The sequence below is a fragment of the Clarias gariepinus genome, chromosome 8 (assembly GCF_024256425.1).
Source record: "Clarias gariepinus isolate MV-2021 ecotype Netherlands chromosome 8, CGAR_prim_01v2, whole genome shotgun sequence".
Lineage (NCBI taxonomy): Eukaryota > Metazoa > Chordata > Actinopteri > Siluriformes > Clariidae > Clarias > Clarias gariepinus.
This window is the reverse complement of record NC_071107.1, coordinates 14,199,722-14,225,000: the sequence shown is the minus strand read 5'-3', so window position 1 is coordinate 14,225,000 and position 25,279 is coordinate 14,199,722. Positions and strand designations below refer to the sequence as shown.

The following is a 25,279-nucleotide window of genomic DNA, read 5'->3' as shown; positions in this document are numbered from 1 at the left end:
TCAGCCTGACATAATGATCTCCAGCCTTGTGCTCGTCAACATTCTCACCTGAGTTAACAAGACGATTAGTGAAATGATCTCAGCAGGTCCTTTAATGACAGCAATGAAATGCAGTGGAAAGTTTTTTTGGGATTAAGTCAATTTTCATGGCAAAAAAGGAAAATAAATTTCATGGGATCACTCTTCATAACATTCTGGAGTATATGCAAATTGCTATTATAAAAACTTAAGCAGCAACTTTTCCAATTTCCAATATTTATGTAATTCTCAAAACTTTTGGCCATGACTGTATGTGCATAAACTAAAGCTTGGATTAGCTTAGGTGAAACTGTAATTATAAAAATCATGAAAAAGTTGATTAATATTACTAAATTATTATAATACTAAATTTCTAATATTACTATTGAATCATCCCATTTGTTATTTAACTGTAACAACATATCTCAAAGGAGGTTTATAAGATGATTTATGGAAGAAAAGAGACAAACCATGGTAACCTGTGATAGATTTATTCTACATTTTGCCATTCTTTGCACATTTGGCTCAGTTTATTAAAAAAATGTTTTGAATATGGACAAGGCCGGCCCTGTACTAGTAAAACACAAATGCAACACACTGCCATTATGTATTGTATTCCTATTGAGGAAGAGCAGGAAATGTCTTCATTTGCATGCGTTCCAACTCAGTGCTCAGTATGACTATGTCCATATGCTGTGCTTTGGCCAAGTCCACAAATTTCTTCCTCAGCAGAATGCTTTGATATCGTTGCTTAGCTTCACACTTTTGCTTTTCTTCCACTGCTGAAGACACAATACAGAGATTGTACATTATAATTTGCATTTAAAGGTCAAATGAATTTAATTTCAATGCTATTTAAGCTATAAATGTTATGTAGTTACATCACGTTTGGTACATTTAGTGAGTGGTTCATACCTATTTGGCTTAGTAGTAGCCAATATTGTCCAACAAAATATTGAATGTTTTGATTCTGGTTAATGTGACTGCAAGAGCTCTATGGAGTATATTGATGAACAGTTTCCTCCGCCCTACCATGTTACAAATGTTAATTTTTTTTTACTTCAAGTGTAAGTGCCACCAGCTATTTAAGGTTGACCTTTCCAAACTGTTGCCACAAATTTGGAAGCACACAATTGTAAAGGAGAACTTTGCATGCTATAAGCTATTGAGATTTCCTATTTACCTGAACTGAGGCCCAGAAATGTTTTATCATGACAATGCCTTTTTTCATAAAGACATTGTGTACCAAGTTTGAAATACTTGTGTGTGTGACTTTAACCTCACTGAACACCTTTAGGATCGACAGTCAACTGTGCACCACATCTTCCAGTTTAAGTTTAGTACCTAATCTCATTAATGCATGTAAATTGATAAATCTCCACAGCCAAAGACTAAAATCTAGTAAAAAGCATTCCCAGAAAGGTAGAATCCTTTAGAGCAGGAAAGTAGATACCAACACTATTTTAATGCCCATGGTTTTGAAATGAATGAACACTTAGGGGTGTGATGCTTACAGTATGTGTCCACATTTGTTTGTTTAGCCAATCAAGTGTTTTAATAATAAAATCAACAATACTACTACTACTACTACTACTACTAATAATAATAATAATAACAAGAAGAAGAAAAGAAAAAGAAGGTACAGTAATAATAACAACAACAATAATAATAATAATAATAATAATAATAACCTTTTCCCATCTTAAAATATGTTACAAATCTATGGTATATTTGTTAAAACCAACTGAATAAATACAGTAGCACTTCCACTAAAATATGTTTTACATATTTTAAATTAAAAAAGAAAGAAAGATTCAAGAAAACCAATAGATTTAGCTACTCTATCTACTATTTAAAGATTTTAGGGTTTTTCATTAAACACATTTGTTACCTGTGGTCTCATAGATGTTTCTTCTTTCGGCAACAGTCACTTGCATTTTGGACAACTGGAGATCTAAAGCTGCATTATTCTTTTTCTTCATTTCAGCTTGTCTGTTCAGCTTCTTTATCAGCTTTTTGTTGCTTTCTACATTCTTCCTAAGAGTCTAGAAAAAGAAGTTGACTCATGCAATATACAGAACATGTACTGTACTGATTTACTTAGATTTTTTTCCACATTCAAAAGAATTTCATTACCTTCTCTTGTAACGTCATTGTCTTCTCCAGATTAGATGCTTTCTTAGACATCCTGTTGTCATGGTCTGTCTCTGTCAGGTACTGGAAATGATATGCTCTGTGTCATTACATGTCTAGACACTGAGACAATATACCAAAGAATATAAAAACAGAATTTTGGGCAGTTTGAAGCATTCAGGTGTGTGTTAAAACAATGCCAACACAGAAATACTTAAGCAATTGTTTTAGAGAAGCAATTGTTGCTGCACATCAATTTGTAAATAGTTATAAAAACATTTCCAGACAATACAGACTCCAACATTGTACATAGAGTCCAGTGGGAGATTATTCACAAGTGCAAAGCATTTAAGACAGTTGCGAGTCTTCCCACCACATTAAACCCAAGATCAGACCATGCAAAAACACAAGAGCTACATCTCAGACCCCACAGGCCTCACTGAGAATGTCAACTATTAAAGTCTATGACAGAACAGTTAGAAGAAGACTAAATAAATATGATTAGTTTGTTAAAGTTGCCAGAAGAAACCTCTTCTGGCTAAAAAAGAACATGGGAGCATTACTGTACTGAGGTTCACAAAACGGTATCTAAATAAACCACAAGGCTTCTGGAAGTATGCCCTATGCACAGGTGAGACCAAAATGGAATTGTTTGGCCTTATTGGCCAGCAAAATGTTTGGCAAAAACCAATTTGTATGTTAACAAGTATGTTGACATAATACATAGTTCTACTTTATAATATTCCTTTACCAAAAGCACATTTAGGCGTTACCTCTTGGAGTTCGTGAGACACATGCAGCATCTGAATGTCTCTGGCATTGTTTCTGAGATCTTTAATTTGCCTACTCATTCTCTTATGCTCCCATTCCAGTTGAATAATCCCTTTGTGAAAGTCTTTGCACTCCACCATGCTGGCAATCTTCTGCTCTCCTAAAGCCTAAAAGAGAAGTTCTGTGTTCTGTATCGTTTGCATGCTGCATTTCACTACTGTATAGTTACTCAAGAAAAATTAATTGACAATGACTTTGTCATTGCAAGAGAAGGGAAGAGTGTAATGATAATTAGTCTGTGTACCTTAATAGTGTCGTTTAAGTCCTCCACAACATTGCGATGCAGCAACAAAGAGTCTGAATAATCTTCAGGAAAGTTTTCAGCCTCCAACTCAACCTGGCCTTGTTTTAACAGGATTTGCACCATAACATCGGAGCAGAACCTAGACCTCTCTTCCCGCAGGCTGAAGGAAGTTTAATGTTAGATAAATAGCACAAGTTTTAAAAATAAAGTATTTTTGGAACTATTCATTAATGATTAACAGCATGAGGATAAATAAAACAATAAAAAACTTACTAAATAATGTTAATTAAGCCCATTTTGTTGGTGCTATTTTAAAAGACAATATAACATTATGATAAAACACCACTATGACCCTTTTCCTACAGTGCATAGACAAATGTGCATCATAGACATATACAGTATAGTAGACTATGCATCAGTGTGTTGAATGTTTGTCCACAAACTGCTAACACCATAAAAACTACTAAAACTTACCAGTTAAGATTATCGACAAGATTCTTGATTTCTGTTTGTGCATTCTCCACCTCTTCAGTTCTTTTCTGCAGAAAGGTCTGCATCTCTGCTAATGTCAGTGCCTTTGTTTTGATCTAACACAAGAAATGAATAAAAAACATGCTTATTTGTCATAATTTTAAGTGGGATGTTTTGGATTACTGCAATGTGCATTTTTACCAGTTCAACAGCCAGCATGTTGAAATACTGTAGGTCATGGTAGCTCAGTAGTTAAGGTGTTTGTCTACTGAAGAGAAAGTCACAGGTTTAAACCCCCCTGTATCACCAAGCTGCTACTCTTGGGACCTTGAGCAAATGTTGGCAAACACATTGCTCCCTGCTCAGGCAGCAAAGTGCAGTGGCGGCTGGTGAAAATTTTTCCTGGTGGGGCTGATGTGACAAAATATTTCTTTGCTTAGTCCAATATAAGAATTAAAATCAACAGTCAGACGATGATTACAATTAACAGTAATGATTTAATCTCCTCCTCAAAATCACCAGTTTCACAGATAAAGTAAATGAACAAATTTCCATTGTATAATACGCCATGTATTCTTAAGAGAGTATCAAATACAATAATCAACATCAAAGGGTATGATCAGCTGGATCACCTTTCAAGCAAAGTTGCATCTCAAAGTGGTTCACACAAAGAAAAACAGTTTTAAAAATGCAATTTAACACAACAGTCTAAAACGGGTATATTAATAAGGATCTCACCGAATTTGGTGGAAACTGATCTTCGCTCGTTAAGTTCGCCATCATTACTCTGATTGACCGCGCCTCTCTCTGATTGGCCGCGCCTCAAAAGAAAAAAAAAACTTAAATCTCGCGGTATTTTCTGCGGCTTGGGGCAGAATTTCCAGCGCCCCAAGACCATAAAATTCTGAGAACCTGATTGGCCGCATATTTATTAATTTACCCTAGCAACAGCTACATGACTGGCTATTTGGCTGCACTCAGGGGCGCTTTTTCTCAGCGCCCCATGACAGAAACGATACAAGTCTGTCTGTGGAAATTCACTGTTGAATGAATGTCACTAGGTGGGAAATGTTGTATATGTTATTCATATCGCATGTAGGCACATACTGGTGGGTAAACCGAATTTAAAAACTTAATTTGTAAAAAATATATTTTACATTTTTAGCCCCTCTTATTAGGGAGGGCGGTGCCCCAGCGCCCCCTATGGGCCGGCCGCCACTGGCAAAGTGGTGCTGAAAGGCCCCTTTAGCACCTTCCATGTTTTGGACAGCCAGGCAGCACACTCTTATCGGGGAGGGTTACAAAACTCGGTACGTTTGACGGCACATATCAACATGTTATGTACTCCATATTCAGCAGCATGCCTAAAGCGACTCAACATTACCGCCGTTCAGCTTGGACCGCAGCCATCTTTGCTGATCAACTCGCACCATTCAGAGCCTGTCACCACTACAGCAGACTTTTCGTCGCATTCCTGCATTAGCATCACATTGCTTTTGTCCCCTCACCTCGAGACCCCTCACCATACCATGCAAGCTGCACTATTCATCCTCCACATCCGCAATTTCTAAATAAAAGAGCACTTTCTCCCATTTATGTTGGCCTTTTATCTTTGTTCTGTCTGCCCTGCAAGATTGCATTACAATGTTGCCAATGTGGGCAGAAGACGCAAACCAGGAGTTAACGCTGGAGCAATACCTGGAGCACTCAAGCAATACCAACCTCATACCCAACTATGACATTGAGGCATGTTCAGAAGACCTTTGAAAAGATGGCTAAGAGAGAGTGCAAAGGGGCCCAGAGGGGCAAAGGGGCCCACCACTCTCAGTCCACTACCAGTGAGGCCTGGAAGAAGTACTTTTTACTGTCTATCAAAGAACCATGACTGACTTCATAAAAAGATCCTTGAATATTATGATCACAGAGCCTGCAGCCACAGTTCCATCAGTGGAACTACAAGCCCAATGACTCTCTACAAAAACAGCTAAATGCTCTGTTATGGATCAAGATTAAGAATCCGAAGTCACTAAGGTCCCAATGGCTAAGCAGGTACATTGGAAGGGAAACTAAAAAATACTGCTGGAGCTAGGTGGCTGAGATGGAGTTAGAAATTTAAGGTGGCAGCAAGCGGAGACCCACGTTCTACTTCCTGATAACCAACAACAAGCAACAACTTCTTTACTACCACATACAAAGGTGAGGTGAGGATTGTGACCTATTGATGATCCCCCACAACAAGGTGGACAATGTCATGCATATATCATAAATTAGCAGGAGGCCATAAGTACATCCTGATCCCACTGAGGATGCCCACCTTAAAGAACATTGCCCATGAGCTGGCTCTACACTTCAGCCAGGTGGGCCTACACAAGAAGCTGCATACGGACCTAGGTACACAAGCAAAAATTGACTGCATTCTCCCCCTGGTGAGAACATAGGGGCCCAGAGGGCAAAACCAGGCAGGTCAATGTTAAGTCTATTAGGGGATCATGCTATTTTCTAGTTCCAACTGCAGGTTCTCTACACTATCACAAAAAAAAGTGGGGCCAGTGAACTTCTGGAGTAGCAAGAAGTAAAAGAAAAGGTTTGAGCTGGATCACGTTTCAATTTACTAAAACAGAGAATTGAACTGCAACCTGCTGTCTCAGTATTAGGTGTTCTTTCCTCAGGCCCAGAGGGAGGTGACGTGATCCAATGTGGTTGTGATATTCCCACAAAAACAGACTGAAGCCTAGGGTGAGTATTAGGAAAATAACTATGTAAAGACTGTAAACATGAAATACATAAGTGACACTGCTACTCTAGCTTTATGTATCTAGACACTCGAAACATGTATGTGACAGGAGCTACTTTACCTACACATAGTGATGTTACTATGACACAGAAGTTCCCAAGCTTGTATCAAGCAGAAGAAAAAAGCATGTGACCGACTCGTTCGCCGTTTAAGTACTCATGCACTCTTCTATTAATGTTCAAAAATTCAGTGATGTTGATTATGTGCATAAACATTTCCTTGAATAGTGCAGGTGCATGTACATATTTAATTGATCTGCTTGCAATGTTGTGATCTAGTTGTCTACACAAAATTTGTCCACTAGATGGCAATACAAAGATCCCTTGGATGTAGCTTCATGAAATGCACCTTTTAGTGAAACTACTGGCTGGGAAGCAAGCCTGGCCATTACTACCAACACAGTCTTACTTGTTCTCAAACTAGGGGAGCCAGTAAAAGCATTCCCACAAAGCAACACACCAACAAACAACACACTAGCAAAACAGCAGCCTAGCAAACAGCAGGATAACAATCAAAGAGAGCCAATTGATGGTCACATGGATTTGTGGTACTGCTTTTGAACTAAGAGCTCAACATCTTGGTTGGCTAGCTGTAATCCCATTGGCCAGGTCCTGTCCACCCAATTAATTAAGATTAGCATAGGGATCCACATATAGAAGAGACAAGAGAGCAAACAAACAGTAGACAAGAAGCAGAGGGAGGGAACATACACATACAGATGACAACCAATAACATACATATCATGACAACCAATAACAACATGTATAACAGTAGGGAAGACCTAATTGGACCTCAGACCTCATACAGCTAATAGCACTGCCAGAGTCCACTGTCAATATCAATAATTCTGGCTGAAGATCTCGTCACATGGATGCCCCGTGTGTCTCTCTGGGATGCGTCTGGTGTCTGGGAATGATTCTCTCTACCTAGAAAATGGTTCTGGCCTTGACTGGTGTTGGCAACTGTTTCTCTGGGGACTTGACAGTTCGATAGCTCATGACTGGAACTTCTTACAAGTCTACCTGGGTCTTCAATAACTACCTGGACTCCATATTAACATCAATTAACATCAGCTATTATAGCTGAACTGCCTCCCACCCTACACACTGTATAAATGCAGATCATTTACTGCTTTTTGTTTCACCCAAATGAGGATGGGTTCCCTGTTGAGTCTGGTTCCTCTCAAGGTTTCTTCCTATTACCATCTCAGGGAGTTTTTCCTTGCCACTGTCGCCCTCGGCTTGCTCACCAGGGACAAACTGACCATTTTGATTCATACAAATTCACATTTCATACAAACTTAAATAATTATTTTGACTGTGTAAAGCTGCTTTGCGGCAATGAAAATTGCTAAAAGCGCTATACAAATAAAATTGAATTGAATTGAATTGAATATCAGGTGTTCCCATTCAGAACTTAAGCTCCTGGACACACCACATCCACCACTTGGGAAAAATTAGAATATCCAGTCCCGTATGTGATTAGGAAACTCACTCCAACAATACAAAGATATGCCCCAGTGGAATGAAAGGCCCTTGTCATTAAGTGGACCATAGAGGATTTAATGTACTACCTGGCTGGTCGCCTCTTTACCCTTGTGCCTGCAATTTCCTCTAAAGTTCATGGTAAGGGCTAAAGACACCATGTATAACATGCTTTCTCTCTCTATAGGACCTCTTGTTCCAGGTGCAGCACCAGTACAGCTTCTCCTTACAGCCAGCACACCTAAACACAGCATCACTCACTCAGGCAGCAAAGTAGCATGGCAGGGCTACCAAACTTTTGGCAGTTTTTTGGCAGTGTGTGACAACCTACCCTCCTCAACTTGCCACCTGGATATAAAAGGAGCAGTGGGCTGATATAAAAATAAGCCCACTACTCCCACAGGGGACCCTTCATCACATCTCCATGCTGGCTCTGCGCTGCCTCTACTTGCTTAACTCAACCAGTGAATCTGCACTTTTCATCCTCTACATCCTCACCCCTTTTCCCCCAATCAATAAAAAAAGCATTTTCCCTTATTTATGTTGCTGTTCTGTGTCTTTGTTCTGGCTGCCCCTCTATGTTGTGCTACAGCTATACAAACAGAACTCATATGGTAGTAAGGTTGATGATGGGATTGTAGGTCTACATGACCAGTTCTTTAGTAAGGCATTTCTCACAAGTGGCATTCTCAGCAAACATGTGCACTTAAGTAGTGATCATTGAGAGAATTTTCTCACCTTCTGCTCACTCTCCACTTTGGTTCTCCTTGACAGACAAAATCTTTCCCACACTGCTGGGTCCAGACCCTCTGGCATGTTCTGTGGTGCATCTAACTGCATCATGGCCTTCATCACCTGTGAGGTTCCTTCTGTTGCTATTTGACTCAACACAGAAGATTCCTTAAACAAGCTTGTCTTGTCTGTCTGTGTCCTTATAATCTGGATCCTGAGAAATAACATAAACTTTTACCTTATTCAGCCAAATGGCAGTGAGGACAAAATTATTATATAGTCAAATTAGAAGACTCTGTTTTTGTTAGATTATTGTAAGTTTAAGGTTTTATTGGATTTTTTTTGGGGAAATTACTATTTGGTCTTCATTGTGGGAATGTGGGAACATTAAGGTAAATCCAGGCCGTGGTAGAATAGCACCACAACACCCATTGGACCACAGACAGCTAAGCACATATTTGTACATATTAGAAAATCACCTGCCTCCTACTTAATATTGTGTATGTCCATCCGCACTAAAACAAGTCTATTAAGACATGGACTCCACAAGATCTCTGAAGATCTCTGTATTATCTAAGACCAAGGTGTTAGCAGTAGATCCTTTAAGTCCTGTAAGTTGCAACGTGAGGCATTCGTGTATCAGGCCAGCACTTAACGCTTTGTCATGTTTCCCAAGAGATTTCTAAATGATTCTGCAGTGTGACTGGGCACATTTCTACAGAATCACAATACAAACTGAATTGGCACCTAGGTATTGTGAGATTATGATTCCCATCCCTAGTAAGTAAACTGCACACCAAACTGCAAACTGATCACCACAGAAGACGTGCTGTTCAGATCAGGAGCTCTAATATACTGTATACTATCTTGAATAAATAAATAAAAAATTCTTCTGAATCAGCAACATTTTACCTTTTCTTAAAATAGCTACAAATGAATATTTTCTTTATTGAAGGATCTAAATTTTTATATATACCTGGGTCTGCGCTTGTAAAGTTTGTACAGCTGGTCAACAATGTGTCCAGGGATGTCTGAAAACTCTTTGTGAAATCCACTGTCTAGAAGCTTTTATAAGGACAAAATATGTCAGAGTCTTTCTGATATATTACCAGAAATAATCATATTATTATGAGAAGTGTAGCGACATCAATGAGCTTACTTTATCTTCTGCTACTGTGTCATTATACATTTCTCGAAAGGCTTCTACATCCTCCTTGTTATCATTTAGAGTTCGCTCAATTTGAATCTGCGAACAGAAAAGAGAAAACCATGAAAAACTATTTCATAACCAAAATAATTAACATGCCAAACAAGTTTCTTCATGCGCAATTTGTCTCATCCTGGAAGCAAGATGAGGTATGTGCATCACTCATCTCACCCTTTTGTTCAAAGTGCACTAAAATCAAATAAACTGAACAAATAGCAATAGGAATGTAACCAAACAAACTGTACCTTAATGCTTTGTGCCTTTTCTAGTCTGTAGATTAGCTCTTCCTCTTGTTTCAACATCTCTTCCTCAATTAATAAAGAATGCAACAGGTTGGCGATCTTTAGCTCTTCCTACAGTTTAAAAAGTTATTATCCATTACTTGGTGTTGTAAAAAGTTATTATCCATTACAGTACTTGGTATTGTAGGCTTATGTGCTATGAATTGGAACAGAGGTATATTATATCAACTTGCCTGGTATAAAACCATTTCTGATCTCAGTTTCCTTACAGATAGCTTGCGCAGTGTTTCATCAAAGGCCTCGGTGGCATCTTGAATCGCTGTCTGCAGTTTCTTCATCTCTGCCTCTAATGTCTGGCCACAAATGACAAATGTTCAAATATAAAAACATCCCTATATACACAAGTGAAGCTCAAAATGTTAAACTGCTGGCTAAGATGTTGCAAAACCACAGTGCATACAGTATGACAGTGCTCCTTCTGATCACGTGTCTAGTAATAAAGTTAGAAAAGACTTCTCTACTGCAAAGAATACATTGAGTAACGAAAAAAATAGGCAAAATAAACATAGAATTTGATCCAATTATTCAGCAAATCACATGTGAACAGAAATGCATATTCCATATATGATTAAAGAATGAATTGATAAAAAGGTCACACCTTTCTATATTGCTCCTGTTCTTCACGAAGCTCTTTTATTTTTCTCTCATATTCTTTGTAGCTTTTTCTTTCCTCATCCGTCCACTCGAACTCAGGCTTAACTATAAACTCTGGTGGTGGCACTTCCTTTAAGAAAAGAGAAAAAACTATAAATGTCTCAAACTAAATAGAACACTTTAATATTATTTATTGTAAATGTTTTCTTGTAAAATTCAGCAGGACACTATACCATGCTCAGAATATCCTCTTTTTTGACCTCAAGAACGCCACCCATCATATCATTCAAACCTCGCTCTCTGATATTGTCCCCCTAGCGAGGAAACGTGGAGAGACACAGGATATCATTTCAAATATTATATTACATAATAATCATTATTATTATTATGTATTTATTTATTTATTTTTTTTTTTACAAGAAACATATATGGCCAAATATAGACACATCACCATAAGACTTTTTGCTTTTTGAACATTCCATTTCAAATATAAAGAAGTCCTCACTTGAGATTACGGCTCTGTTCACTCTATCTTTTAAAAATCATGTACTATATGCATGGTCATCTGTGTGCAATGGCATTCATTCTCAGCATCACAGGAAATCTTTTTACCTTTGATGCAAGCCTCCTCTGTTCCTCTTCCTTTAGCTGCTCTTCCTCTTTTTGCTTCTGCTCAGGAGTCAGGTATTTCTCAACCTTAATCTAAAAACACAGAGAAATACTAAGCAAAGAAATTGTTTAATCTTACAAAATGTTCGTCAGACAAATCAAGGCCAAACAGACATATTCTAAATGCTTGTTCTGACCTGTTAAGCCAGTTTTTAAATGTAAGTGAAATGCAGAGTTATGCATAATGAGTTTTGGCATGAATTTCTTACTAAGAATTAATTATAGAATTATGAAAGCATTTTCATTAAGCATATTCACGGAAAATTTACTGGAAGGGAAAAAGTGTGATTGTAAAAGCTGCACAAGCAACAGGGATGACTTCAGGCTTCAAAGCCAATTAAAGATTTTGGGAGGGCTTCACGAGGAGTGGAGTGCGGCCGGAGTCAGTGCAGTGGAGTAGAGCCACCACACACAGACATCTTTAGAAAAATTGTCTACAACTGTTGGATTCCTAGTATCAAGCCTCTCCAGCAACAACGTTAGAAGTGCCTTAAGTGGGCTAAGAAGAAAATATCTGAACTGTTGCTCAGTTTTCCAAAGTCCTCTTTTCAGATAAAAGTTAATTTTACATTGAATTTTAAAATCTCAGAATTTGAAGGAAGAGTGGAAAATGATATAATCCAATTTGCTTGATGTTGAGTGTGGTGTTCTCAATGTTTGTGATGATGTAATCTGCTGATGTTGGTCCATTGTTCTTTATCAAGTTTACCATAAAGTTTGCCATAAAGTTCTAGCAGGAGATTTTAGAGCATCACATGCTTCCATTTGCCGACAAGCTTTATAAAATACACCAAATTTCTATTTCCAGCAAGATGTAGCACTTGCCCGCAGTGTCCAAACTCCCACTAACTAGTTTCCTGATCATGATAATACTGAACTTGATTGGCCAGCTAAAAAGCCTGACCTAAGGGATGTTGTCAAAAAGAAGATGAAAAACATCCAACCTAACAATACAGATGAACCTGGTCTTTAATAATGCCATAGCAGTGCCACAGGCTGATTGCCTCCATGCCACGCACAAGTTTTGAGTGCATGAATCAACGTACTTTTTTTTTTAAAGGTTTGTATTTCTATATTGTAAATCCCCTTTTGATTTATCATAAGAAAAATTACAACATGTAGAGATACCGGATTTAGATTTTTGGTTTTCATATTAATTTACTTAAAAACAACCACAAAATCACCTTCCTACAGTAGTGTTATTACCTCAGAGTCACTGACGGTGAGAGCTCTCTCTGGTCTCTCACTGTCGCTCAGAGTGGGCTCCCACACGGTCTCCTGCAGCTCCAGCTTGCTCATAATTTCTGTAATGCGCTTGTTTTTGTCTTGTATGCGGTTGATCTCTTGCTCCTTCTGCTTGTACACAGCTTCAAACTCTTTGTTAAAGGCTGTTTTCACTTTGTAAATAATATCCTTAAAGTAAATGAAAGAAACTAAACATCTCTTCATATACACCACATATAAACAATTTTTATCTTTGAATGTAAATAATTTGTTAAAGAAATACAGCTGGAATGAAATTAGGATGTCACCTGTATCAGAATGATCTGAGTGACCTTTTGGTCCCTTGTATGTAGGCTGAACTGGCTTTGTAAATGTGGGTTATATCCTCCATACTGAGCACTCAGACTACCTGCTAAGGCTGAGCTCTCCACCTCATGGCCGTTATTTTCCTCATCTTCATCCCCCTCTAACGGTGACTTGACGTTCTCCAAAATGTCTGGCTGCTACTTGGAAAAAGAAGACATATATACGATGAACCTTTTCTGCTTCAATCTCTTCATCATTTAGAATCTACATATTAAAGTCTATTTGTACATACAACAATTTCAGCCTGTTTAATCGTCAGGATGGCCTCTACTCTGGAAAGCTCTTCTAGCTCTTTTGCTGTGCGGTCCTTCATAGGAAAGTTATCCACCTCATGCCCTGAGTGGAAAGCCTGGGCCAGTCATACAGTATGTTGATAAGACACACAGAAATGAGTATGCAAGAATAAATTTAAACAAGCATACCAGGAAAATACTTATGCTGCTTATTAGACTAGTGGTAACATACTATACGAAGTGATTCAAAAATAATCCAGACTCCGCCTGTAGAATTTATTTAAATTAACTTTTAGAAAAGACAGATACATCATTTTTGGCATAATTTTCTTTTATTCAATACCCTTGTCCATCTGTCAACAAGCTTTCGTATTACTGTATCTCATTAAAAAATGTTTAAGGTTGTGCTTCGAGCACAGCAAAATATGGACGTACATTGTCATGCAAGGTCAAACGCCCTTGGATATCCTCTACATTTAACCTAAAGTTTAGGCTTTAGCTCTTCAATAAGCATTTCACAGTAATGAGCACTGTTAATTGTTGCATGTTTTTCCTGATAATGTTCCAATACTGGCCCTTGTTCACCTTCCCTAGGATGACTAGGGAGAAAGTAGCCTAAAGAACTGATGTGTGGTCAAAGTTTTTGAAAACCAGCGTGCAGTGTAAATCATTTTTGACTCACCCTCATACATAAAGATCTATTCTTTTCTTTTACCTTAATGGCCTTCCATTTCACATCTATGGAGTCCCAGTACTTTTTCTTGATAATGTTGTACTGATAACAATTCGAGAGGTTTTCAAGCTCAATCTCCTTTCTCACCTTACAGTACATAATACAAACACAAAATACTAATGACCAATCTTAATCCCATAAATGTCTATTATATGTATTATTAAGAATGTCAATTATAATTAATTATTTATTATATTTAAAATAAAGCACAGCCAATATGATATATAAAAGCTGTAAATTGTAAAAATAAATACTAGATATGCTGGTTTTACCCTGATGACCTCATGTTCTCCCTTGTCTTGTAGACTCTGCTGCTCCTCCAAGTCCAGGTTAAACTCCAGCTGGTCCAGCTTTTCCATGTCTGGCAGCTTCTCATTCTCCTGCATCATAGCCTGGATCTGGCGCCAAGGAATTATGAATTATATTGCATGATATTGGATTATTATGATGTGGATATATTATTATTCACCAGTCATACTCAGGGGACAAGTATGCACACACTTACACACAGGCAATTCGGAAGTGCCAATTAGCTTACTCTACATGTCCTTGGACTGTGGGAGACACACACACCCACAATGGGCAATCTGAAAACAACAGTTAGCCTAATACACAAGCCTTTGGACTGTGGGAAGAAACCCTCAGGTCTGGCGGTGACTCTGGAGTGAACCACTATGCCAAAGTATGTGACAGATATAGTAGGCTGACATGAATCTAATAGGTTATCTTCATGGGTTATCTTCTACAGTGCAGTATAGCTGGTTAAAACTGAATGAGAGTGAATAGATGAATTATAGTATCTTTTACAATATCATCTACAAACCCTTCACAAAAACATAAAATAGGATTATTATATAAAAATATAACTAGTAAATATGTTTCATTTATTTTTATTTATTTTTCTCCGCTTACAATCATACTGATGAGATCTGCATGGAATTTTCTGGAAGTAGGAATTAATGTGGTTTCTCATATGAGTTAATGTGATATTAATTTTAAATATAAAAAATAAAATTTGTTGATCTACATATAATTAGTTACAAAATAGCTGCATGTTATATGTGATGTTTCTTACTGTTTCCCGAAGTTCTTGAACACTCTTCTCAAGGCTTATTCTGTTCTCTGCAAACTGCTGACTTTCTTCTTTGAGTACCTGACAAGATGGCAGACTTCTGATAACAGTGCTACATACATTGACACAGTTAACCGAATGTGATTTGTGTTAGATTTCACATATGTCCAAGACCTTGCCAAGTATCTTATGAATTAAACTCTTTGATGATCTTCGCCTATGGTTTACAGGATGTCAAACTGACACAATGCCAACCTGATGGCACATTTGATAAACTGTATGAATGTAAAACACAAAACAGGGTAATGCTAAATCAGGACAGACAGAAGACATGCTTTGTGATATGTTTATTTAACCTGAGTACCTCTCCAAAAAATTTGATTAAATTTTACTTAAACTTTTCTCCTGATATTTATTAAAAACATATAGACTTTTAATAGCTTATTAAAAATTATAAATAATTATTATTTGCCTGATATATGTGTCTGATCTGTGACAGCACTACAACACTTACAGTATTTAGTTTATCATCCAGCCATGTGGAACTGCCAGGAGTGTTGAAAGGCAGACTGTTGTAACTTTCATCCATTAGATGATCTATTACTTGACCTCTTTTACTGGCCTAAAATAATAATAAGAAAAATACATCTTTTAATTGAATTATTTGGAAAATAGTAACACTCCTATAAATATTAAAATATTCAAAGGAATTTAAGGTTTTTTTTTTTTTTTTTTTTAAACATGTTTAGTTTTACCTGTAACCTTTTTCAGTTAAGGTATTATGTACTGTAACTATTTCTGCTCTGGAACTACAACATGTTGACTTTCAGCACTAAATTATGGATCAATCTACTATTATACTATTTGCCTTTCAGATATTGCCTAAAGAAAACTGAAAACATTAGCAAGGAGTTTAATTAAAAGCCATGTTAACTTATTGATATCACTGAAAAAAAAAACTTCAAAGTACAAAAATATTCAACGTTGTACTGGTTGAACAATACAACTATGTCTTCCTTTACCTCTACTGATGTTTGTGATGGCTGTTCCCAGTCAGTCATGTCACTGAGAATAAGGTTCTCTTGGGATATTTGGTCTTGTGAAGGGACCACCATTGATGTGTCATACTGGAAATCTACAGCCATCTTTAAACTGTTTAATTTAAAGTTTCACATTTTATAAAGAATAGTTTAAATCTAAGTACTGTAAGTAGAGCAAGCAGTAAGTAAGTAAGTAGAGCTTTGAAACACTGGTAAAATTGTCAGTTTTTATGTAATGGCAAAAAAATGCTACCAGAGCCCACTGCAGACCAGAGAGCCATCTTGGAGGCCTGTCGTGATAAGCGTCTGACTGTCAGGGGTAAAAGACACAGAGCGAATTCCTCCCAACCACCAGGAGTGGCACTGCTTTTCCACAATCTTCCCCTAAATGAAAAGATGAGTTTAAGACAGTTCAGCACACCGCACTCCACATACAGTACGTGTAAAGTCCGAAAAAATGTTATAACTCTGATATTACCAGAGTGGTGACGTCATAAATGCGGAGCAGCCCGTCTCTGGCAACAGACGCCAGCCAGCCCTGATGCGGTGAGAGACACAGTAATGCAGGGCCGAGCGGATGACCTTCTGCCTCCTTCTCTGGACTCAGTCTAACTGCTTTTTGGTTACTGGACATTATATTCACACTCTGCAAATGAGATAATAAATAACTGAGCTAAAACCAGGGTAAAATTGAAATTTTAAATTATTATATTTACCAGTGATGTATCTGTTACAAAAACATCATATTCCATAAATCTTCAAAATTGTGTATTTCTAAGTTAGAATCTTCTCACTCCTGAGGAGCTCAGACGTATGACTTACACCTACCCTGGGTTTAATGCTGTCTGCTTGCCCAGGGTAAGCAAACTTTGTGTTGAAGCAAGTGGTATGCCCAATATACAGTATAAAACAAATGTGATGCATTTATTAACTTTTTTTTAAATACTTATTGTCATTAGCCTCTAATTGTTGATGCCTTGTGTTATGTCTATCAACCACCAAAAATGACTTTTCTTTTTAAATGATTTTGGTAAAATGCATAATGAATACCAAACACAGCAAAGTCAGCACAAGTGATAACAGCTGCAAGAGTCAAAGAAGAAGTATTAATTTGGAAATTAAATAAAGGGTTAGTAAACAGCACAAAGGTGGAAAATCAGCTTGCTCATGATTTAGGCATGGCACACTCATACACTGGAGGTATGAAGCAGTATCCCATATAACTTTACTAATTATCTGCATTACTGTAATATGGATTGTCCAGCGTCCAAAGACTGAACAGATGTCAGATCTCTTTTTGATTTGTGGGAGTTTTTGTGGCACTCCTTGTTGGACAAAGCAATAAATGTGCATTTACTGACATCAGGACCAGTGGTAGGCATTTAGCGTCTTTTGCGTTGTGCTCAAGGTTCGGGTCCCACTGAGGACATCAGCTTAGTTACAGGAAGAAAGGGGTAAAACTAAACATCAGCAGTGTGATGTATGTATTTAAAAATAAGAATTATATTAATATTGTTTTAAGGTTGCATTTTTCAACTTTGTATTAAGTCATGTAGGCAAAGTTGGTATGATATAATTTCATCAAACTAACTTTAACATCAAAAAACAGCATAATACCAATGGTGTTCCAATGTCCATAATGTTTCCAAATCCTGAGTAATAGATAAGTGTCCAATAAAAATTAGGGTCCATTAAATGGAGGAACCTATAAAACCGATAGAACCCATACGGTGGAACTCCATGTAATACAGACTGCAAGGCAAATTAATATATGTGTTATTTCTATAGTAATTATTTACGAAAAATTGTATGATGGACCATCCACATGATCTATGTCCAATTTTAAAAAGATAAGCTTCTATAGGGACGTAATTATTTAACATTTATGGACTTAGTGAAAAAGATGCAGTTTTCTTTTTTATTCACCATGAGAGAAAGTAAGGAGATCTTAATAAACCTACATTGCACTACACATCATACCTGTGGTTGCTGGAATCTCTGCAGAACTTTCTTCTGGTGACAATAACCAAAGATTGCCTTGGTAGCCAGAACACATGAGGAGAGAGAGTGTGGGACCTCATACACACGGGTTTTAACAACTTGTTCTCGCAGGCAGCCATATGGGTCCACACAATTTGCTGCATCTAAAAACAAAATGTAATTTAAAAACACTGACAGATCCAAATGATCTTACCCAAATATATTACACATCTTCTCACTTGTACTGTTTTAGGAAAAATATACCTGAGATCTGCTGTGTAGACACTGACAGCAACATCAGCAGATTCCCTTCTGTATGTTTCTCATCTGTCTTGCTCTTCTCCTCACTATTACAGAGCACCAGCACATCCACCTGTTTGCTCTCTTTGTGATACTGGGTTGACAGACTCACGGTGGAACTCATAGTGTCTGAAAAAAGTAAACATATGTCAGATAGACTTACATTTACAAAACAGTTTCAATATTACAGCTATAAAGTACCCGTGTATCCAATGATTTCAAATGCTTTTGATGGTCTTGGATCCAGGAAAAATATGTGTGAATCGAAAGCTCCTGTAATCAAGAAATGTGCCCCGTGGTCAAATCTGTTGAAGAAAAGTAAATAATCAGACAACACAGTAATACTTTAAATTGAAGGGGGAAAAATCAGTGCACCATCATGAAATGTTAGATATAACAACAACACTTACACTAAATGTTTGACAGGCACATGGTATAGATGGACTGTGTGAACAAGACGAGGTTTCTGTGCTCTGGTCAGATCCACAAAGAGGACATGACCTGTTACTGTTCCCACAGCAACATACTGGGCTATTGGACAACATGCCAAGCAGGTCACCTGTATTCACATTAAAGCGATTTATAACTGAAGGTTGCATATGTAGTATACTGTAGGTGTCACTAGTATGAAAATCTGGGGAATGTTGGAGGAATACAACCAAGGAACGTTGTAATGTCACTAACTTTTGTCTGTAAAGAGATGGATGAAATGCAATCTCCACTGTCCAGTGACCACAGCTGCAGCTCCCCAGACTCTCTGACTGACTGCAGTCACACAAACACACACAAACAAATGTACCTTTCATAAGGGATTATAATTAATGACTAATGTACTAACCTGCATGCTATACTAATTGCAAAATAAAAAATAGGACAAGCTTGATGCAATTTACAGTAAGCCTATATAATAATCATTTGTCTCTCCCAGTTATGGAATATAGTAAGCCCAAAGAAACATTCGGTACTTTACCACACAGAGGTTCATTTCAGTGTATACTGGAGCAGCAGTGATAAAGTCTCCACACATCACATCCAGAATTTTGAGAACTTCTTTTTTAAGCCCAGGATTGTACTTGTAAATGCATCCCTAGCAAAACAGCAATATTTAGAAGTTCAGGTTTTATAAACCAGACAATCTGTCTCATTTACTTATATTATGTTGAATTAGTAATATTTCAAAGCAGCACCCATTTAGGTAAGAAAGAAAACACAAAGAGGCATGCTGTTATAGGCAGTGTTTTGCAAGTTTACATTTCATAAGAGCTAGCACAAAGTTCTACTTACACACACTTAAATGAACTTACTGAAATAAATAACATTTCACTTACATTGGATGAGGATAGCAGCAATGTTTCATAGTCAGGTGAAAAACACAGGCTTGAGACTGATCCCTCTAAAGCCAAAGTGTCCACCACTTTTACATGGTTCTCTTTATGCTCGATGGTTTGCAAAACACCATCCTGTAACAAAATATCATAAAAAATAATACAATTTTGGCAAAGCTGGAGATGGACAAACGGGTCCGGAGCATGTTATGACTAATGATAACAATCGTATTGATTGTATATAAAAAATGTAAATGAGATGTTAGTACATGTCCTGCAGCAAACACTCCTTTACTGTATAATGCCAAGTTCTGAAAACTGTCTTGCATAATCTTCTGGCTGTTACTGCAATCTGTAAGGTATAATTAAAAAAAAATCACAAACTCTTCCAGGACCATAAAGATATCAAATAAACCTAGGTAACACATATACTAACCAATAAAAGCATTCTCTTTACCTGAGGGACTTTGCTTAATATGAGGGCTGTAGAGGACAGAGACAATAAGGCTTTCAGTGTTCACTATCAGCAGAAAGCCTTCTTTAGTCCCAACATAAAGGTCTGAGGAAATGGACCAGCAGATGGAACTTGGGCGGAGTCGTGGCTTCACCTGGATCAGAGCCTGTTAATGTAAGAAAAAAAGAAGTGAAAAAGTGATGTGCTGTAAAAAATCAGATAAACTTCACAACTTACTCACATAAATTTGATTTTATAGACCACTGATTGTTTTTTAACTGAATATTCTCCCCATTATTAAAACTAATTAGAAAAATCTAAACAAGTTAAAATCAAATTACACTTTCATTACAAGTGAATTTAGTACCAAAATCTTATCTGCTCTGTCGCCGCTCAGCCCTGCAATAGCTGAAGTGGGCATCTGGGGCCCAGCGTATGTTGGATTCTCGGTGGGGATGTAAGAAGTGTCGACCTCCTGCTCAATTACAGAGCCATCAATGCCAGGGAGATCAACAATACTGTTAAACAAATTCATATGTTTAAGTCAAATATAATACTTATTAGAAACCAAATAAGAGTGACATCTACTGGACAGAGACAATATGTACCTGGGCTTCATAATATGGAACTCGTTATTTCTCTCAATATTCCAGATGCTTATCGAGGTTTGATTAACAGCACAAATTTGCTGCCAGCTTGTTCGATTGAAAAGTAGGGTTGTGACATCCTCCTCAGCTAGTCGACTGCTGCAAATTGAAATTCCCCTTTCCAAGTTCCTTTGGGAGTATACATAAAAAGTTTAAGAATTTGTTAATATTGGATGCTCTATTTCTTTTATCTTTTTTATCTTATAAATGTTTTCACATTTATTTCTGAATCAGAAAGGTAGTTTCAGAATGTTGTCCTTAACCTGCAAAAGTTTGTTTTATTAATGAAAATAGTCATATACTAAATTTCCAAAAGTTTGTAGACACTTGACCATGACACCCATATGTGGGTCTTCACCAAACTGTTGCCACAAACCAAGCTGAAACAGGTTTGGACCCCTTAGTTCATGTAAACAATTTCCCTGTGCAAAAAGTGAGCTCCATGAACATGGGTTGGAGTGAAAAAACTCAGGTCACTAGAGCTCTAACCTCAGTCCAACTGACGACCATTTGAGTTACAATAACACTGACTGCACCATACAGTAAGCATCCTTGCCCGACATCGATGTCTGACTTTACCTAATGCACTTGTGGATAAATTGCTAAATCCCCACATGCACACTTTAAAATTTAGATTTTAGATGTTTTTATAACAGCATAGAGTCTGTAACGGAATGTTCCATAGGGTGTGATTCCCAGACCCCTATCCCCCTACCCCTCCTCCCCACCAGGGTGCCAGCAGTGGATGGTTTGAGTGCTGTGCGCTCAATCAGGTTGCAACTTGGGAAGCTTGGAAGGTTGGCATATGGGTAGACAAGTACTAAGGCTCTTACCATACTGTGATGGTGTAATCAGGTAAAGATGAGCAGCTGGCTAAATATGGACCAGTGTCACTCAGCGCTAGAACTGTGTAAGCCAGTTTAGCTTTCCCTGAAAAATAAAGGGAAAATAATTTAACAATGTACAACAAAGTTAACAAAGTATAACATAAGATTTTTTAGACATTTGACCTTCTGTTATTTTAGAAGACTGTTGAACAGGATGTCAACTATCTTTAGCAAGTTTGAATGTGTGATCAGGGTATCCCAAATCTACCTCAGGTCTATCTCAGGTTTATTTTGAGTCTATCCCAAGAACACTGTGTGTGAGGCCAAAATAAACTTTGTTAGACCAATTCTATTATTATTATTATTATTATTATTATTAATATTATTATCATCTCTTAGTCCATAGCACATAATCCTGTATAGAGGGTTGCATGGGCCTGAAGTTGATCTCAGGAGACTTACAGTAAGACATGAGGCAAGATACATCCTGGAAAGGGTGCCAATCCAATGCATGGCACAGATACATACTGTACACAAACATACACAATGGGCAATTTGGGAATGCATATCTCTATGTCTTTGGACTGTGGGAGAAAACCCATTAAGTACGGGGAGAACATGCAAATGCGATTCACACACCAGAGGAGGGAATCAAGCCCTGGGAATGCAAGGTGACAGTGCTAACCACTAAGCCACCCTGCCGCCTATTATCATTATTAAATCATATAATAATGTTGTTGTTGGTCCTTCAGCTGCTCCCGGCAAGGGGTCACCACTGCGAAATATCCAGTCCGCACAGCAACTTGGCACAGGTTTTACGCCAGATGCCCTTCCTGATGCAACCCTCCCATTTATCGTCCAGTGGCTGGGGGGTTTGGGCACTGGCTGGAAAACGAACCCGGGCCTTCCGCACCTACCACTGAGCCACCAGTGCCCTATTAAATTATATAATAATAATAATAATAATAATAATAATAATAACAAGTTTCTTTATTGTTTTTATTTAAAACTATATCATTTTAAGACATATTATTTCATTCCAATTAACTGATTAATGTTATAAAGTATCATCTTTAATTGCTCCAGTAGTTTGAACAGCTTCATTTGTGTTCTCTGAAGTACAGTTACAGTTAGTGGAAAGATGAAATTACAGAAAAACGCACCTTTAAGCTCACATCTCAGGCTGAGCTCAGGATATCTGTAGACGAAAATCGAAGGGAAACGCCTCTGCTCAGAAAAGGCAAGCGTTTTACAAAGTCCACTTGCTGTGAAGACCCCGATGCCATGACCAGGGCTCTGAAGCACTTTCCTCTTTTGTGTTTCCACATCGAAGAAGATGATGTGATTGCCACAGGAGTAACAGGCTGTAGTTTCATCCACAAACACAGCCTTGCTGCTGGTGAGTCCCTGCGCCCACCTAGTGAGACAGAACACAGGGATCATCAACAGTGCGGAAACAGCGGGCATTAATAGTCTAACAGGTGGAGCTCGACTCTTTGTCGCTGTCAGATTTTTCAAGCAAGTCAATTTTTCCTTATTTAGTAAGTCATTCCTCATCAAGTTTTTTTCCCCTTCTTTCTTTGCTCGATATTTAGGAGCACAGTATACAAGTACCAATAAAGGTCAAGAAAACGTCGATCTGAAATTAGAGAATGCATCGGTGAACTTTTTCTATTTTTGAACTCGATATAAATAATGATGGCTTTTCAGATACTAACCTGACCTCCAAACTCTCTGTAACATCCATCGCAGAATGAAAAGCGCAGCTCGTACTTACAGTAGTACACGACTTGTAGCTGCGCGTCTTCCTCGCCATGGTAACCAGAAGCCAAACTTCGGGATCATGTGGTACCATTGTTTGTCTCCCATTGGTTGTAGGTGCAGAAAGAAAAGAAAAACGAAACAAGTTTCGGCGCACAATTCCGTTCACGTGCAATATTGAGGTTAAAATAACGCCGAATTCATATTTTAAACTCTATATTGACTATTAAATATTTAAATACATGAATTGCAGAAAGACAGATGATAATGGCCAACATGTAGGTGATGTAAGCTTGTGGCTGCCAGTGAAAAGTGAGACTGAGTTCTACATACACAGATCAGACATAACGGTTATTAAAAAATATTAATAGGTCCCTTTTTTGCCACTAAAACAGTGATGCAACTGAGTGTTCTGACACATTTCTATCGCAACCAGCATTAACCTTTTCATCAGTTTGATCTACACCGGTGCTTTTATTGGGTCAGACTACACGGCATTAACGTGCACCAGTAAGCATTGTGTGCATGCAGTCTGCATGTTCTCTTGGTGGATTTCCTCTGTATATTCCGGTTTCCTTCAACAGGCGAAAGACATGAAGATTGGGCTAATTTACAAATTGCCCTTATTGTAAGTATGTCAACTGTGATGGATTGGCACCCTGTCCAGTGTGTGCCTCACCTTGTGCCCAAAGTCTCCTGAGATAGGCTCCACGGCCCTGTGACCATGTACAGGATAAGTGGTATAGATGAATGAATGAATAAATGAATGTAACTAAGGTTAGATTTGTTATGTATTTCCCTTTTTTTTTTGCAAGTCCTGCCTTCTGCTTTGTGACTGAACGCAAGCCAATCCTACAGCACAATGGCAGCATCTGGTTCATTGTGTTTTAGTGCAGTTTACAGTAGCACAGTTTAGCCAATGTAATACAATGAGTATTTATTGATAATTAAACCTCAGTGGAAGTTTAGATAGTAAATCCAGATACTCTTAGATAGTTATTGGCTTCCCTGTACTGGCTTCCAATAAGTTTAATTATCTGCCATCAAAATATCTTGTTGATTTATTGCAGTCTTTCCTCTTAAGTCTATTGCTTAGATCTTCAGCTCCTTTTACACATACCAAGGTCTAAATGTTAAAACCAGACGTCTTATCAGGCCTCTGCCATAGTCTAAGATCAGCTTGTAATTTGGAATCTTTTAAGTCTCTCTTAAAACTAAGAGACTTTGATTTTAATAAATAGTTCTTAACGTGTGTGGCTTGATTTTGGTGTTTTTAATTTACCTTATAAATTGTATTATTATGTATTCATCTTTAACCAGAACAGCACATAGAACTAAACTGACCAGACTTCCATACCTTTTCTTTTACACCTGTGTTGGATCACCCTACATTACTCGCCACATTATATGTTGCAAATACTGCACATCCTATAGTATTTTATGCAGTACATTTTATATATTTCTATTTTAATTATTTTTTTCAATTGGAACTTGAGATTGTAAATCTGTAAAATGTAGATTTGTACATTCATTACTTATTTTAAAGTTTTACATTTCTCATAGTGCAAGTTTCCCTACTGCAATAAAATTACATCTTACTATTTTATCTTATCTTTCTTTTCTTAGGTCATGAACAGTTGTATAAGCATTTGACTGCATATTTTACTGTGTATGGTTGTGTATTTGAAAAATAAAACTTGTATAAATTTATGTTCTTTCAGGCACTTGTTTAATAACTACTATGTTTGTTTTTTATCTTTTGATTACCGTAAATCACTGATTTTTTTTTTAATGGTTCAACTCTCAAAGTTCAATTCTTTGCAAAACTAAAATAGAAC

At 37.5% G+C, this 25,279-nt stretch overlaps 1 protein-coding gene across 1 annotated transcript; it reads right to left on the bottom strand.

Moving 5' to 3' along the window:
* Positions 1–590: 590 nt before the first annotated feature.
* Positions 591–23,525, bottom strand: cfap43 (cilia and flagella associated protein 43). Its single transcript, XM_053501303.1, is given in 39 exon segments — positions 591–800; positions 1,910–2,063; positions 2,155–2,235; positions 2,925–3,089; positions 3,227–3,386; positions 3,701–3,813; positions 8,714–8,921; positions 9,684–9,772; positions 9,867–9,953; positions 10,160–10,263; positions 10,386–10,509; positions 10,815–10,940; positions 11,044–11,124; positions 11,423–11,512; positions 12,686–12,892; positions 13,012–13,206; positions 13,302–13,418; positions 14,018–14,122; positions 14,308–14,433; positions 15,111–15,188; positions 15,622–15,729; positions 16,130–16,259; positions 16,401–16,531; positions 16,626–16,793; positions 18,128–18,291; positions 18,392–18,556; positions 18,629–18,732; positions 18,838–18,986; positions 19,112–19,192; positions 19,398–19,514; positions 19,756–19,887; positions 20,022–20,104; positions 20,210–20,372; positions 20,574–20,724; positions 20,815–20,982; positions 21,687–21,783; positions 22,844–23,097; positions 23,399–23,454; positions 23,457–23,525. Coding segments are annotated over 39 exon segments (5,064 nt in total). The 3' UTR covers positions 591–636.
* Positions 23,526–25,279: the final 1,754 nt, after the last annotated feature.